At 47.0% G+C, this 17,179-nt stretch overlaps 1 protein-coding gene and 1 pseudogene across 1 annotated transcript; one reads left to right on the top strand and one right to left on the bottom strand.

The window, feature by feature from the left end:
• The first annotated feature begins 327 nt into the window (after positions 1-327).
• LOC123124917 (transmembrane and coiled-coil domain-containing protein 4) lies at positions 328-4,681 on the top strand. Its single transcript, XM_044545469.1, has 15 exons — positions 328-744; positions 834-915; positions 999-1,400; positions 1,506-1,671; positions 1,758-1,910; positions 2,006-2,103; positions 2,236-2,327; positions 2,602-2,672; positions 2,756-2,891; positions 2,989-3,048; positions 3,148-3,230; positions 3,451-3,527; positions 3,688-3,758; positions 3,875-3,932; positions 4,026-4,681. The coding sequence occupies exons 1-15, from the start codon at positions 524-526 to the stop codon at positions 4,161-4,163; spliced, it is 1,908 nt and encodes a 635-aa protein (XP_044401404.1). The 5' UTR covers positions 328-523; the 3' UTR covers positions 4,164-4,681.
• Positions 4,682-4,824: 143 nt separating this feature from the next.
• On the bottom strand, positions 4,825-14,679 carry LOC123124906 (zinc finger CCCH domain-containing protein 19-like; annotated as a pseudogene).
• Between the last annotated feature and the right edge of the window lie 2,500 nt (positions 14,680-17,179).

Here is a 17,179-nt window from a genome sequence, read left to right as displayed (position 1 = left end):
AGGATAGTTGTTTAGTGTTGGTATTGTGTTTCCTCCATGACACACCAATTCCACTCGACTTTTATGGTGGTGGTCTCTTGGCTTGCTGGCTAGGTAGTGCTTTCTTCGGGGCGTCCATATGCTCTCACCCTATGTAATCTTTCCCCCTATGTGGTTTTTCAGCCCGGTTTCCCTTATAAACGGGGTCAACCTGTTAAGGTTTTCGATCTGGTTTTTCTTATAAACTGGATCAAACACTTGTCATTTTGGCCACTTTGAGCAATATATTCAGGTGGGGAATCTCTCCCCCCGGTGACCGTTCAAAAAAAAATGATGGGTGCGGGGCTGACGTACGTGCATGCGAGCGTTCGTCCGGGAGTTCGTTCTCCGCGCCGCACCTCCGATCCTCCGAAGCATGTCGGTTGCACGCAATATCGCCCGGAGCCGAGTCGCCCGCACGCGCGGCTAAAGGCTGCCAACATCGGCAAGGTCGCGGATTTCGTTGGCCCCGCAGCGCTCTCGGCGCAGTGGACACCGCCGGGCAATGGCCACGTCGTCGACGCTGAGCCAGACGCAGCGGTACGCTGCGGGTGCGCTCCTCGCGCTCGCGCTCCGCCAGGCGCAGATCCACCAGCGCGTCCTTCTCGGCTCCCACGGCCTCGACGAGGGCCCGGACCCTGAGACCGCCGTCCTCTCCAGCGACGACCCCGACGGCCGCGACCTCTGGACCCACGACTCCCGCGGCCTCCTCCGCCCCGTCCTCCGGTCACCCCTCTCCCCCCCTACCTCTCACATGCATGCTCCGTCTCTCGATCCGGCGTGTCATGGTGCGCGCGTCGCGTTTTAATTCTCAGGTTTCTCGAGATCGACCCCAAGGCCTGGCCGGGCGTGGAGAAGACGGCGGCGACCTCCGAGCCCAAGCACCACATTGGAGCCGTACGTGCCAACAATGCCGCATCGTCCGCGTTGAATTCCACCTCCATTTCGACGTATCGTGTGACGTTTCCTCGCGCGCGCAGTTCCTCCGGAAAGTGTTCGAGGACGAAGATGACGGCGAGAAGGCCGCCGCCGATAGGTCCGACCTCGAGCTCGCGCTCGCCAAAGCCGTCGACGCGATGGCGATGGGCCTGGAGAACGACGTTGCACCGGGCGACCTGTTCAAACAACACGTGTTCGGCGGCGACAATGAGGAACAGGAACCGTCTGACGACGGGTCGCCGTCGTCGCCTGGCGGCGGAGGGCGCTCCAAGGACTACCGGAAGATGGCGGTGCTGTACATGCTCCTCTCAGCTTGCGTGGCGGACGTGAACATGGGCGAGGACGGCATGGGGTCCCCCCGCATAAGGAAGGGCTACGACGCCCGCCACCGCGTGGCGCTCCGACTGATCGCGACTTGGCTTGACGTCAAGTGGATCAAGATGGTAATCAACCTCCATTCCTCCAGAATGCGCACAATGAAGTGGCATGCTAGCTAGTTCCTACCGTGCTGAATTTTTCTTTGGCATCGAACACCTTTGGCATTGTAGGAAGCTATCGAGATAATGGTTGCTTGCTCTGCTATGGCTGCAGCGAAAGAGGACGAGAAATCGCGTGAAAGTACGTCGCCGAGAAGCAGGTGGCAGAAATGGAGGCGTGGGGGAATCATCGGCGCCGCCGCCTTGACCGGAGGGACGCTCATGGCCATCTCCGGGGGTGATAATATGTTAAACAATGTCAAAAGCAATCTTGATGAGATCTCTCCGCGAGCTGCTGAAGTAGCTGTCTCGATCTTTTTGCAGGTCTAGCTGCTCCAGCGATTGCTGCAGGGTTCACTGCTCTTGCTCCGACGTTGCACGCACTTGTCCCTGTTATAGGGGCTAGCGGATTTGCTGCTATAGCTACTGCTGCTGGACACACCGCTGGCTCAGTAGCAGTTGCTGCATCATTTGGAGGTGTGCCTTCCACATTTTGCTCCATTAGATTAGATGATGATCCACAAGTCTTTAATCGTCCACACTGACTAATCGTCATCTTTGGTTGGAATCAGCTGCTGGAGCTGGGTTAACTGGCTCCAAAATGGCCAAAAGAATTGGAAATGTGAAAGAATTCGAGTTCAAAGCCCTCGGCCAGAACCATAACCAGGGTGTAGGTGTTTGTTCTCTTTCAGTTGTACACTGGTCCATCCAATGCACTGTCTTGCTGTATTTTCTTTAACAATTACAATGCTGTTTACTGATAAGATGAACTGGGTTTCATGGGGGGTTTTTTTCCTTGCAGCGCCTAGCAGTTTGCATCATGGTTTCTGGATTCGCTTTTAATGAAGACGATTTTTTAAAGCCGTGGGAAGGATGGAAAACTAACTTAGAGAGGTACTTTTTTCTAATACAGTAGTAGTTGCTGAGCACAGCTCTTCTTATTTATATGCCCATTCCTTAGCAGCATATTCTTACGCTTTAATGTTGCAACAAGTAAACAAACACCAGAAATTAGATTTATGATAGAAGAAATTCAGATAACATGGATAGAGGTGAGTTTCGCGTAATTCATGTTTTAGCAACAAGCTTGCATTGAGTAATTGTTTTCAAGAAGAATCTTACCATGCATAACTAGACAACCTTTGCAATTCTCACTGGCAATTGGCAGGTACATTCTTCAGTGGGAGACTAAGCATATAATTGCCTTGAGTACAGCAATACAGGATTTTCTGGCATCAAGTAATGTTCATGATTCATATATAATGTGCGTTCCGCACACGCTTTAAATAATTTTTTATTAAGAGTTGCGGTTATCGCTGCAGGATTTGCAATGGAGCTGATGAGGGAAGGTGCAATGCAGACTGTGTTAAGCGGTATAATTTCAGCATTTGCATGGCCTGCTACCTTGGTAGCTGCTGCAGATTTTATTGACAGTACATGGTCCGTTGCTATTGACAGGTGCCTTCCTCCACTATTTCGTAGTTTATTGTCCTTTCTAACTTAGCCTGCGTTCTTGTAATCTTTTCTACCTGATAAATCTAGTAGATGATTCCAGATCAGATAAGGTTGGGATAATGCTTGCTGAAGTGTTGCTCAATGGACTGCAAGGAAGCAGGTACCTATACCTGAATCATACCAGCAATCTAAATAATTCAGTAAACCCTTTGTGTCTGCATGGAGCTAATTTTCTCCCCCATATCACAATCATTTCCAGGCCTGTCACTCTAATAGGTTTTTCACTCGGTGCGCGTGTCGTGTTCAAATGTTTGCAGGAATTAGCTCTTTCAGGCAATAACGGTACGTATCCTGTGTTTTTTTCTAGACCATGCAGGAGCATAATTAAGTAGAGTACATAACTGTAAATGTTAGCCAATATGGACCGCTTGGAGCTGAGGAATTTTTCTGGTTTATATGAACATTTTGCGAAAGCTTCTCATTCGAAACGAGCCCTGCGCGCTAAATGTCTACCAATATGGAGTTGGTTGTGTTATTCAGCTGACAAATTGAACATGAACAGAGGGAATCGTCGAGAGGGCTGTGCTGATAGGTGCACCGATTTCAGTTAATGACGAGTTGTGGGGGCCTGCCAGGAAGGTAAGGGCAGTAGCTATTCTGACCTTCTTTTCCCCAAGAAACCGTGAGAATTGTTCGTATTGGCATGAATTGAAGAGAATCATACTATCAGGCTCTGCATCAACTGGGAAGTTTGTATGTGAAATCCTACACAGCTGAACCCATATGTATGCATGTGCAGATGGTTGCTGGAAGGCTTGTGAACGTGTACTCCACCAAGGACTGGATCCTCGGCGTCACTTTCCGGGCAAGGTAACTCGTAACCCTGAATGCTCTTTGTTTTTCGTCGTCGAAAAGAGAGGGGGGGAAACCTCGGCCTCTGCATCGAGTGATGCACGAATGCTCTGACAGACTAGCCTCTCCTGCAGTCTGCTCACGCAAGGCTTGGCTGGCATCCAGGCAGTCCAAGTCCCCGGAGTTGAAAATGTACGTCTGCTTGCTTGCTTGGCGCACCCGACTGAGTGAACTCGTTTACAAGGGAGTACTTTTCTTGACTAGGTTGCTGCTCGACTCACGCAGGTTGACGTTAGCGAGCTCGTCGTCGGGCACTCCTACCTGGGACTCATGCAGCAGATCCTGGAGCAGCTAGAGCTCAATACTTACTACCCGGTGTTCTCCCCCTCCACGCCCAGGTCCAGCACGCCCAGATCGAAATAACCGCGATGAACTTCTGCTACTCAGGAACGGTGTTATCTGTGATGAATGTAGTCACCAAAGGCTGTAGCTAATAAAGGAAACTTTTGTTGTAAGGGAACGGAAAAACGATCGGGGTACTTGTAGTCTGTTTTATCCGTAAGTCAGCATTTCCATAGACCAGTTTGACTAGCGAAATACCCGTGCGAGTAAAAAGCTGACACCGTGAGTCTAGAAGATGCGTCATTTTATGCCGGATCAAACCATTGAACTCAAGAACTGGTCGCATTCCATGTGTTGTTCATGTCCAAACAACAGTGGTTAGGAGCAACATTTTCAGGTTCGAAAATTGGTTGGTTAAGCATGAGAATTGTTTGTCCATGTATAGCTCCAGTCTAAGATGATCCAGGCTGCAGTGGCTAAGGGCAGGCGATACTCACTCTTAGTTTTTCATCAAAGCTAATGACCGCCGGCGTAGGAATTGTTGAATAACTAAGCAATCTTTTATTAAGTTCAATCAAAAAAAAAGATAAAACATGATACGCATGATGATCGTTGGCAAAAAAATCAGTCTTTTTTAACTATTCACAAGGGTGCATTTCAGCCCAGGATTAGAAAGCCCATGTCCGCACAGAACTTATTCTTTTTTCTCGTCATGGGAAAATTGAAGTCGACTCCATTGAACTAAACAGAATGGAATAAATCTGGCTCCAAAAGCAGAGAATCTGCATTCATACTCATCATCAGTGGTCTTTTAAGCGTAAAATGCTATCCAATCGTATGGATATATGTACTAGCATCTGAATGACGCCAAGAGCTCTGTTCTAAGCTGACTACAAAGTGGCTTGTCAGGCTATACAAAAATGTGGGGTAAGGCGTGGTACCTTCACAATGTGTTTCCTACCACGATGGTCAACGGTGTACAAAAGAGCAAGATGGCCCCTTCCAGCAGTGGCCATTCTCATAATATTTGCATATTCCTCGTTGAGACTGCCCTCTTGACGATGATCTTGACGACATACCGCTGCCATGATCTTGACGATGATCAGACGACCTCCTAGAGTGGTTCGAGCTACCAGGCCGTGAATCATTGCCCTGATAGCTACCCCGTCGTGATTCGTTGCCATGAGAGTGCCTATCATGGTGTTGATTCGACTGGCTGCCTCGACTAGCACTGCCAGAAGATGGATGCCAGCTCTTGTTGCTCCCTGGTGCCTCTCCCCAGCCAGCAGAATTTGAATTGGTGCTTCCCTGTCTCCTTTGTGCTTCTGCAGAGCTTTTAGCTGTTGGTGTTGTTTGGTGACCTGAAGACGAGTTACGGTTTTGGCTGCCACTCTTGAAATTCACCTTTGAACTCTCACGGGCTGACGAATGCCGACCTGGAGTTTTTCTCCCCTCTGGAGATGAACTTGATCGTAACCAGCCTGAGGCTTGTGTGCTTCCCTCTAGAGATGAACCCCAACCTGAACCTTTTGTGCCTCCCTCTAGAGATGAACCCCAACCTGAACCTTTTGTGCCTCCCTCTAGAGATGAACCCCAACCTGAACCTTTTGTGTTTACCTCTAGAGATAAACCCCGCCCTGAACCTTTTGTGCTTCCATCTACAGATGAACCCCAGCCTGAACCCTTTGTGCTTCCATCTACAGATGAACCCCAGCCTGAACCTTTAGTGCTTGTCTCTAGAGATGAACCTGATTGCCATCCTGAAGCCTTTGTGCTCCCCTCGAGAAATTGGCCTGATGCTTGCCTGCCTGAAACTTTTGTGTTCCCGTCCAGGAATGAGCCTACCGGTTGCCGACCTGAAGCTTTTGTGCTCCCCTCCAAAGATGAGCCTAATGGTTGCCCGCCTGAAGCTTCTGTGCTCTTGAGAGATGAGTTCAACAATGCAGCACTTGGTTTTAGTTTTACCTAATCAAGTCAGAAGTAACATGTTTAGTTGGACTTCAATCCTCAGATATTTAGAGGATCATGTTGCTAGGATTTCTCTTTTTGAAAGACACATCACGCTTGGACCTCAAGCCCTAGATATTACAAATAAGGATTACCTGCCCTGGCACTCCACAATCTGTGGAAGCACTTGGGTTGCCTTTTTCCATCTTTTCCTCTGGTGTTGGTGGTATTTCACCAACAGCGCTATTTCCTCGGGCTACTACTGCCTCCTCTAGAATGCATGAAGTATCTTTTCCATCAGCTCCAAGATCTGTAGAAGATGGTGTAAGATTCTCTGTCAAGTTAACAACAAAAACAGGAAAAGACTATCATTTCATTACCTGAGGAGGGTTGGAGAGCAGGTGTTGGTGAAGACAATGACCAGATGTCATTGCTTGGGTCATCTTGAACACCCCACAGAGCAGAATCAACAGCTCCGCCTTGATAGTAACTAGGTTCACCCCAAGGAGATAGCGCAATAGGGCTAGAGCACTGCGGCCTTTCTTCCTCAGCTGAAGCTGGGTTGACATTTTCCAAAGGCATTCCAGCATGCACATTATAAGTTCCACAGTTTGGTTCTGTCAAAGATCCCAGCACATCACAAACTCCAGCATCAGAGACAGAACTAACAGTTATGTTATCTCTCTTAGCTGATGTGGCATCTCCTTTTAGTGGCGCTGTTTGAGTGACACAGCCTCCATCTTTTAGATCTCTTTCTTCTACACATGATGTTTGTGTTTCCTTAAGTAATTGCAAGCCAACAAATTTACTTGAAGGCGGACCAGATGTTTCTGATACGAAATCTATTGAAGAGTGGTCATATGCCTTTGTAGCTGAATCTTCAGGTGCTACTGATGTTGACCCTGACTTGTTCATCACAGGCTGCTTCCTCTCAAATTTTGGATTTGGACTGGGATATTGATCTTGAGTGCCAGGGGATAACACTGAATCAATTTTAGGCTCAAAAAGTTGATTAACTGAAGCATTTGATGCATCAGGGGGGCATGGTTTCTGCAGATTCATGATCTCCTTGGTCTTGCCAACATTATAGCCAATAGGGGAAGTAATGTTTCCAGTCATACTTGGGTTAATTCTATCTTGCCCAGAGCCTGCCCATGCAGATTTATTATTGTTAATAACTGGCGTAGGTTGAATGATATCTTTCTGCTGTGTTGAGAGCACTTCAGTCAGCAACAATGAGTTCTCTTCACTCTCAAATGTGAGCCATATCTTCATGCCACTTGGGAAATAAGTAGTCCACTTGGATAGCTGTGAAAGAGTAAACGGGCCCTGAACATTTCCAGAAGGGTCCTTGTAGTGCCATACTTTTTCTGGCTCCGTGTCACTTGATACAACCCCAGATGACGGAACTGATGCAGCATCACCCGCTGTATTATTTAAATCAATGCGAGGCCGAGGAACATTCCATCCATTTGCTGCCTGCAAATTAGTGATACTTCCTGCTCCTGGTATATGTGTTACGCCCTCCATAGGAAGATTTAAACTAGAGTGACGACTAGCATCGGAACATTTTTGTGACAGGTACTGCACAGCGTTTGATTCTGTCCCTTCTCTTCCAGGAAACAGAAGACCTGGTCCATTCCTATTTATGGTCAAATCAACTGCATACAAGTCAATAAGTTCTCAGAAAATTAATATTTACTAGTGAACACACCATTGTAGAATATGATTAACAGTCAACAGATGAAGTACCAGTTGTTTCATCATTCCATTCTTCAGCAGATTCATAAGTAGGAGCCATATGGGGGTCAACATGTACTTCTGGAACTTCATTAATCTTGCGTGCTATTTCTTCAGGAGTGTTCAGAAGTTGTAACTTCTCTACGCACTCTCTTAGTGTATGACATAGTTAAGGATCATCAAATGAAGGTAGCACCAATAACAACACTTAAATGAAGAGCACACATGATTACCTATCTTATGCAAAAAGAAAGCCAAACATAAATTGCTTGAGATTATATGACAGGATAGATGCACATGCAACATCTTGAGAACACTGAATGATAGCTCGGGTTTAAAGATGAAAGATGGTTTCCACCATATCATTTTATGTAACACAAAATAAAGGAAGGATGAGAACAATAAGAAGTTATTTATCTCCATTAAATGACGGTCACAAAATATTGTGTTCTCTTCATAAAGATAACCCTCAATAAGGCCGATACTATTCGGTAAGTGCGAGAAAAGAAGTTCGGAGATAAGAAACTCCAATTGAAGACAAAACAACATGAAACAAAAATAAGCGCCAAAGAGGTTGTGAGCTAAACCCGGTACCTAACAATCCCATGTAGTATCTTCGTTCTCCAGAGAGGTTATGAGAAACTCTCAATAAAAAAAATTACAAATTCTAAACCCTACAATAGCACCGTCCTTGGTCACAAATGTTACAAGTTAAAGTTTGCCAGAATAAATGTGTCCTCGGGCCAACAAATATGTGCACAATGGTAGTTTATTTGATAGCTTTAAAGGTTCAGGCTATGGTGAGCATATGCATGCAAAGCCGTGACCAAACAATCAAGGACCAAAACAAGATCTTCACACTATACGACCCACAGAAACACCAACACCAACGCAAAGATAAAAAATATAACAATAGCTCAACATGGTAAGTTAGAAGGATATTCTTTTCGGCGTCCAGTTTCGCTAGCACGGTCACGGAGATGGCTCAGCCTCTGCTTTTCATTTACCAACCACTGAAAAGGATTTAACACACAATAAGTGCTGTTAGATCAAGCTAGAGAACCTATCGGTTATTACCAAATAAGCAACCTCATCAAATCGCCAGCTTTTATTTGTTAGTGTAGTACTTACATCATTAATTTGCAGAGATTGGAAGCTTTTGGCTATCTCATATATGTCTCCCTGAATTAACAAAATGAAGAAAATAATTCAGATATACACAATTTGGTAACTTAGGTATCAGACGGATCATCATAAATTGGATCTTGATCAGCAGTACCACTTTAAGTCGAGGAATTAGACCATACTTCATGCTCTGGCGTAAGCGTTTGCATTCATCCTACATTATACAAGCAAACAAGCCAGTTAGATAGAACAAAACATAAGAGACACTCACCTAACACTACCCCCACATTCAGCAGTCCGAAAATTACATCTAAGAGCTAGTGAAAAAAAGGGGGAGATAGAGATTGGCCAACATATACAGTGGTGATACTGAATCATAAGGTCTATAAACAAGAATATTGTTGCATCAAGATCCAAATCCAACAATCAAATTCAAATACTAGATTGATTCTTGGAAAGCAGATAAGACACTAAAGATGTTAAAAGCTTGCGAAAAAGAGAAGTGGGTTTGTAAATGATCGACAATAGCCCCTTATTGCACAATACACATGATCAAATAAAAGATGTCCAAATCCAGCGTCAAAATTAGACATAACCACTAACAAATTCAGGAAGGCAGTATTGAGACACAGCACCAACCTTTGATGGTCGTGTGTCATTTACTATAGACTATAGTAATTAGTAAAATACATTATGAATAGTCGTTTCTCGTGATTCTAGCACAACAACAAAGCATGTTTCTTAAAAATTGAAACAACGATTTTGTAGCTTAACGCCTTAACTAAACATTAAAGTTGTGCATTGATAATCTAAAATGTGAAAATAGTTGCCAATTATAGTCATTCATAATGTATTTTTACAATCTAATGTATGTTTCACTGAAAGTGTATACTAAGTTAGTTAGCCAACAAAAACATGCCAACACCTAACAGCATTTCGGGTCAGTGAAGGCTCACCCGATACTATAGGTATCAAACAAATAAATGTATAAGCAACACGCATGCATTACCTGCGTGAAATCCTGATTTGAGATCGTATCCATTGTGATCACTTCCTTCTTATCTAAGTTTGATATCTCAAGTGCACAGTCTGTTGTCTTCTTACCAACACTGTATCGTTCTGCAACTTTATGTGTACCTGCATACAAAATCATTTTAGTTAAATTACAATTGAGTAGCTAATATTGGTAGGTAAATCAGTCAGGAGTAAAAATCTTACCAAGAACTTTGACTAGGCGATACATATCTTGCTTTTGGCCAGAACCCGGAATTCTTATCCTCACAAAAGCACCAGTAATCTTCTCAGAGAATGTAGCAACATCATCAATGATATCCTCCATCAAGCTGCGGCGTAAGTATATTAAATTGATGTTATGCATGTCAATGGCTGCATAATCCTCCAGATTAGCTGGTAGATCTCTTTCAAGCTTCTTATGAGTCTTCCTCCTCTTATCAGAGCTTAACTTAGTTCCCATCTCACTATGTCCTCCACTATCTACTTGTGCTGAATCTGGCTCACGGGCTAATTGGGTATCACCATTTATTGCTGGAGTCTCTTTCACATGAAGATGGATCTCCAAAAGTTTTAACATCTCAAAATGACCAACACGTGGTTTCCTAAACAGACTACTAAGCCTTGCATCACAAATAATTTGACTTTTTTTGCGAGGGTCGCGAAGATTATTTTGCTTTATATACTCAAGCAACAGAACCTGAACATCAAATTGGGAAATTTGGGACACATCGCCATTTCTCATGTGCCCAATGAATTCCAGCAGCTCCGGTGAGGCCCATTTCGTGTCACCCGACAAATCCATGCCTTCAAATGGTGCTCCCTTGGGTAAGCTTTCGGAACCTTCAATTGAAATTTCACAGTTCCTTGCAGTATTAAGACTATGATTTTGACGCTTCCGCCCCCTTTTCCTTAAAGAAGTACCCCGACTTCGTTTCCTCGAAGAGCTGTCAGAACTGACATTATGGTCATTGTTTGCTTCATATCGCTCACCAGATGACTCCTCTTTTTCTCTCCTAGCAGAAATGCTTCGAACAGTCCAATTGCTTTTGGCACTAACTAGTTCTTCCAATGTTAATAAATGCTTCCCTTTTACATCCAGCCAATATAATTTGAAGAGATATTCCCAACTATTTTTATCATCAAAATCAACCATCACCTGGCATCGAAAAAAAAATATGATAACAAGTCCATATGACACATCGCAGGCACATAATCAATCAAAAAGGAAACAGGAATAGACCATTTCATGATTTATGCAAATCAAACCTAGAATGGAAGTATTGCTTGTTCCTAGCATCTATCTATACAATCTTTGTCCCAAACAAAGCAGATTTCAACTTTAATAGTATTGCATGTTGCAGGTAGGCCTCTGCCAAAACAGCAGATTTCCGCACTGCAAAGGACTAGACGATGGCCAAATGCAGTACCAACAAGGCCCCAAGAAAGTGAACAATTATCAAGCATATACCCGCATGGAACTTCTTAAGGGCATTAAAGTTAGTTGCAGTAAATCTCAGTCATCTAAGCTAAAAAAAGGAGAATCACCATATGTTCAGATATCAGCAAACAAAGTGTAGATATTACAAACAACAGTCCAAGCAAAATTGCATACTAAAACGGATAATGAGTGAGCACAATCAAATTTAGCCATCATATGACGATGGTGTGCCGATTCGGCAATTTAGGTATGATCGTATCAGTACTTATACTTAGTATCTAGTTTATTCAAATGCATCAGAATGGAAATTAGGTCACACAATCATTATGTATTGTGCCTTTTGAAGGTGACATCAGAGTTCCGTGGTTGCATATCTGATTCAACCATAGTTTTTAAGGCGGTAAGGCGACCTAAGGCGCTGGGGGGGGGGGGGGGGGCCTTATCGCCTAGGCGACGCCTAAGCGCCTAAGGCGGGCATATTTGTAAGGCGCTGGGGGGGCGCCTTATCGCCTAAGCGTCCAAGGCGGGACGCCTTAAAAACAATGCCTTGTAGCATAATTTTATAATGCAATTTCAACACAAGCAAAGACACATGTGGCTAAACTTAAAGGCAATACAGTGGATAAACTGACTCAGCAAAAACTACCAACTTAGCATGCACAGAAATCCATAGCTACAGGCCTGCAGCTCATATAACAATATTACAACCTCGGTAGAAGGGCTAGGATTTAGATCGCGCAATAAAACATGCAGCGTAATCAGGAGACCTAGTACAAAAATATATATAATGAAAGAAATTACTAAGAAAATAACATGGGGACTATGGGAAATGTTCCCATATTCCATGAATCGGCATTCAAAACTTATTACTACCTCCATTCCAGTGAATAAAGCATGCACGCATTTCAAAATTTAACTTTGACCGTCAATTTAACCAACAAACATAAGTTATGCGACTTAAAAATTATACCATTGAAAAGTTCTTCCGAATATGAATTCATTAGTATAATAACTTTTGTCACACATACCCCACATTTAGTTGTTTAAATTGATGGTCCAAGTTCAATTTTGGGATACGAGTGTGCCGTATTCGTTGGAATGGAGCAGCATTTTCCTTACAGAAACCGAGTACACAATCTGTGCACTTGCTGACTCATGACTTGCAGTGCTAACTCAACTTTTTAGTGCCACGTTATTTTTCTGATTGAAATAGCCTAACTGAACCAAAATGGCGGTGTTTAGGGACTCAACTGGAAAAATTAGGATGTATGTGTACCCAACTTTACTTTGATTAAAGTTTGGGGCCAATGGCGATATATTCATTTAATAGCTCAGCACCTTCGAAGATGCATAGTTAGGAAAATGTCAGTGTGACGATGACCTGAGCCCCACGTGTCACCCTCATGATGGATGGTATTTTCATAATTATACATTTACTGTGCTGCTGAGCTGACTAAAATGAGTGGTGGTTTGTCCAAGGAATGAGAGCAGGATGTATGAACACTCTGGTTCCATAGAGATGCACATGTTTTAGTGTTTGCATACAGATGCTTCTGTGCTTCAGAAAAATGGAACATGGTATACAATTTAAGGGTAACAGTACAATACCTTTGTAGCATCTTTGTCTTTGGACTCAATCAACAATATAGTGGCATAGCAAGTGTCACAGAAGCCCTTGTTCCCTCTAACAGCAAAGAATTTTCCCTGTTTGACGCATGCCTTGCAGAGGGAGTAAGTACAAGTATAGCACATGTACTGTGCTGCCTTTTCACAGATGCTGCAAATGTGCCAACCTGGCATGTGTGGCATCAAGATACAGGACAGGTCAGATTGAACTATCGTTTCTGAAGTTAAAGGGTTGGCGCATGCACATAGCCACATACAATGTAATCGTATATGATAACTAAAAAGCAGCTATTTATCGTCGTGGTGCTTCTTGCCCCATATGGTGTAATGCCAACCGAGCATATCCAGTTCTCCTACATAAACTCAACACGTAAATCTGTTTCGACTTCACTATATAGACAGCCTTGTAACAGGGCATGTACACATCAACAGACAACTGATCATGAAGACAAATGTGTAGTAAAAAAAGTGGAAATGATTCAACACTAACTGGGCATAAGCTATATTGCGGAAAAATGCATCTTCTACAAACTCTACGTCTATAATGAATGTGATCACTGTTCAAAAAAAAAATGTGATCGGGCATTCATGCTGGAGGTCCGGGAAGGCAAGACTACATATCCAAATTACTTTACTAAAGGGGTATGGAAGAAGATCAATGCTGCTCTTTGGTAAATCAGGTTCTTTCAAATGTTTCCAATTTCTTTCAATAGAGCTTTTGTCTGCCATTATCAGAAGTATTAATATGCCAAATACTATATGAATACCCAACACGCTGCAGCATTGATATTGTAATTATACTCCATGCAAATACTAGAATGACCAAGACGTACCACAATTCCACTTGCCACGGGAGCGGAAAAACGACTCGTCACGCTTGATGCAGGCAGGATGGTACACCTTGGAGCAGCCCCTGCAGCCACAGAACAGGGTTTTCAGCCTAGTCGAAGCAACGAGTCCAAGCCGCACTGGTGCACACAGAATACAGAGGAAGATGATAAAAAATAAAGCGCGCGCACCTGCGGTCGCAAACCACGAGGCTGCCCCCGTCGAAGCAGATAAAGCACACCACCTCCTCGTCGTCATTCTTCTTCACTGGCTTGGGCGGCGCAGGCGCAGCAACCGCTCCGTCCCTGTTCTTCCGCGGCCTACCTCTCTTCCTCTTCACCGGTGCCTCAGCCACGGTTGGTTCCTGCTGCTGCTGGACCGGGGCCGCGGCCTCCATGATCGAACCGAGGAAGTGCGAATCATCAAACCCCTCCGTGTGACGAGGCGGGGACGGCTCCTTGTTCGAGGCAGGAGCCTGCAGCCACGCAGTGAGGCGGTGAGGGTGCGCTGGTGGCGCTGGAGACGGCTGGCTGGGCGGCGGAGGGGGAGCGGGGTCCGGCATGGGAGGCGGCGGCGGGAGGCGAAGCTCGGGAGGCCACTCTGCCTCGCCGGGGGAGAGCATCTGCCCCGCGTCCATGGGTCAGCAGGGCCTCGCGCGAATCCAGGGCAAAAACCCTAACCCTAGCAGCGAGGCTGAACCTCGCGGGCAAAGCCTCTCCACCCCGTCGCCGCGGCCCAATCCGCGCGGGTAGGTCGAGTTGGTGTACGACCACGAGCGCGTGGGGAGAGTACAGCGAGCGAGGTGGAGGGAGAGGGAGAGAGACAGACACAGAGAGAGAGACGAGCCGACTCGAAATGCAAAAGGACGGCGCCGGTGGCGGTAATTAGGCCGGGGCATCCGGGGTAAAAACCGCAACGATCGGGGCCACAGTAGTGGGTGCGCGCCCGCCAGGGAGAGGGAGCCCCGCGAAGCGACGCATGAGGCGGAACGGAAAAGAGAGAGGTGGGAGGCGTGGTGCGGTGGGGCCGCGCTTTTTCGGGCGTGGTCCCCGGGCCCTTTCCCGCCCCGCGATTGGACGGGCCGGCCGCGTGGTTGGCTTGGAGGCAGTTATTGGGCTCACGCCGTGGCGCCGCTGGTGGTGGCCGTGGCCGTGGCCGTTGTCGTCGTGTTTTCTCTCCTGCGCCGTTTACCTGCCGTTGCCGATCAGATTGACCTGAGTCCTGAGCCCTCGAGGTCAATAGAGACCACGGGGAACAATCAAACATGATTAGGGCATCTCTAAAGGGACCTGTAAATTTCCTTCTGCATTCCTCTGCAGATAAAGGACCAGACCGTGGACACGGATGTGATGAGACGACATTCAACACCAACCGCATATATTTTAAACTTTTTTAAACAAACCAGATGAAATCCATGCAAACTGAACCGGATTTCATATAAATATGACGGATTTCATACAAACCACACGAAAACGGTTACATTTTGGACATATTTTCAACTAAAAGCAAAACCGGACTAGTCTACAGCCGGCGCGGCGGGTCTCCTACGTCGTCCCCATGGCCGGCAAGGTGAGCTTCGGAGGTATATACTTCAACGCAAAGGACGGCTCGCTTTCCCACCGCTCATCGGAGTGGAACCGTCGCCTGATGCTTTAGCCGGAGGGGAGGGGTCCCTACGCTGCACGGACCAAAGTTGGTTCTTGGGTAAGGGGATGGTGGTGGCCGACGAGAGGGCAAGACCCCGCCCGTGTTCGCCGGCGGTGCCTCGGGTGGCCTTCCTGGGACCCAAGTGGCGGTGGCCTCCCGTGTTCTACTTCTCCTTGATGATGACGGCGGACGCGGACGGGCTGGTCACTGACTCGTCGATCTCCGCGCACCCGGCTTCTGTCTCTGCCTGCATGGCGCGGGGCTGACACGGGAGGCGTGGGACGACGCCCTTGTCGTTGTGCTCCTCGTCATGCCGACATGGAGCAACTCGTTACTCCTCCTCGAGTTGGCCTGGAGCGACGAGTTGCTGAACCACGCGCCGATTTGGGGCGACAACTGGCTCCGTCAGGCTAGGCGGGGGAGTTGGAGCAGCGAGCTGCCTCGCTCGTATCCCCCGAACTCGGCAGGCCACCTAGACGGCTTTTCTGCCGGAGAACTGCTCTTCCGCTCGGCGGATGACATCGAAAGAGTAGAGGGTGGAAGGATGAGATAGGGAGCGGCGGAGTGGTGCGATTCTTGCCCGGCATCTTGCCTCGTTTAAATAAAGGCTAACGGGAGGAGCCTACCCGACATCATTTAATGTTGGTCCGCTCGTGAACCCATGTGTGGCCAGAGTAGATTCCTCGGCTTGCATGCAAGTTTAATGGAGACGTTTGAATGCGATGAGGAGGCGTGTTTAGTCGCGCGCAGCGGGCGTCGTCCTCGGCCGGCGCGCCGCTTCAATGGCGGAGGGCAGTGAGAGGTCGTGTTCGCCCTGAGGCGCCTTCAACATGAAGCGGTGCGCACTACAGCTGCATGAATGCGGGCAGCTGGCGCCGGGCGTGAACGCACGCGGGCGAGGGAGGAGGGGTTTGGGTGGGCCAGGACGGTCAGAAGCGGGGGTGGTAGCAGTCCAGTCTCCCGCAAAGCTCCCCACATTTGTCTCCGGTTTGCGGAAGAAAATGCGTCCGGACCGCGTCGTGGACCGATACAGTATCGCGTTAGATGACTTCCGTGATCCGAACTATTGCGGGAGGTTTGAGGGTCAATGTTGAAGATGCCCTTAGAGCATCTCTAGCAGACCCCTTATATCGCGCTGACCTGCAAAATAACCGCCAATTTGCGGTTTGGCGCGAAAAAAGTGGCCCGATCAGACACCGTAAACGCGTCCAACCCTTAAAAAAATTGAGGGGCGCTAAATTGCCCCCTTTGAACCGCAAAAAAATAGTCCCCACCCCCCTGCCCCGTCGGTGGGCGGGAGGGACATTTCAGCGCGCGCGTTCCCACCCTGCGCCTTCCCGAAAGCGGTTCCCGCAGCCGCCCGGCACCGTCGTCGCCTGCCCGCAGCCTGCGATTCCGGCCATTTCCATCGATGGAATCACGTTGTCGGGCCCACTAGACCCGGGTCCACCATGCCGCTTCATCGGCACCCTGAATCTGTCGAGCCGAGCCATTCCCGGGTCGCCGCCGCCTCGGATCAACTCAACCGTTGCCGAGTGGTTGCCCGCCCCGGATCGCCCTGTAACACCCCCAGTATCATGCTACAGTAACCCTCTGTGATTAAGCTAATTATTTACCCAAACAGTGCTTAATCACCTCTGTCCAATATCCCATTTGAAATTCCAGTCAATTCAAATTCAACTGAAGTCTGAAGTTGATCAAAAGTTGCCGGAAAAATGTTCATCATCTGTCA

This window comes from Triticum aestivum, chromosome 1B, assembly GCF_018294505.1.
Source record: "Triticum aestivum cultivar Chinese Spring chromosome 1B, IWGSC CS RefSeq v2.1, whole genome shotgun sequence".
In the NCBI taxonomy this organism is placed as follows: Eukaryota; Viridiplantae; Streptophyta; class Magnoliopsida; order Poales; family Poaceae; genus Triticum; species Triticum aestivum.
This window is presented reverse-complemented; position numbering and strand designations above follow the sequence as displayed.

Coding starts and splice junctions, on each gene's coding strand:
- LOC123124917 (XM_044545469.1), top strand. CDS start 524: ATGGCCACGTCGTCGACGCTGAGCCAGACGCAGCGGTACGCTGCGGGT. Junction 745..833: donor CTCCTCCGCCCCGTCCTCCG/GTCACCCCTCTC, acceptor TTTAATTCTCAG/GTTTCTCGAGATCGACCCCA. Junction 3,528..3,687: donor TGTGGGGGCCTGCCAGGAAG/GTAAGGGCAGTA, acceptor ATGCATGTGCAG/ATGGTTGCTGGAAGGCTTGT.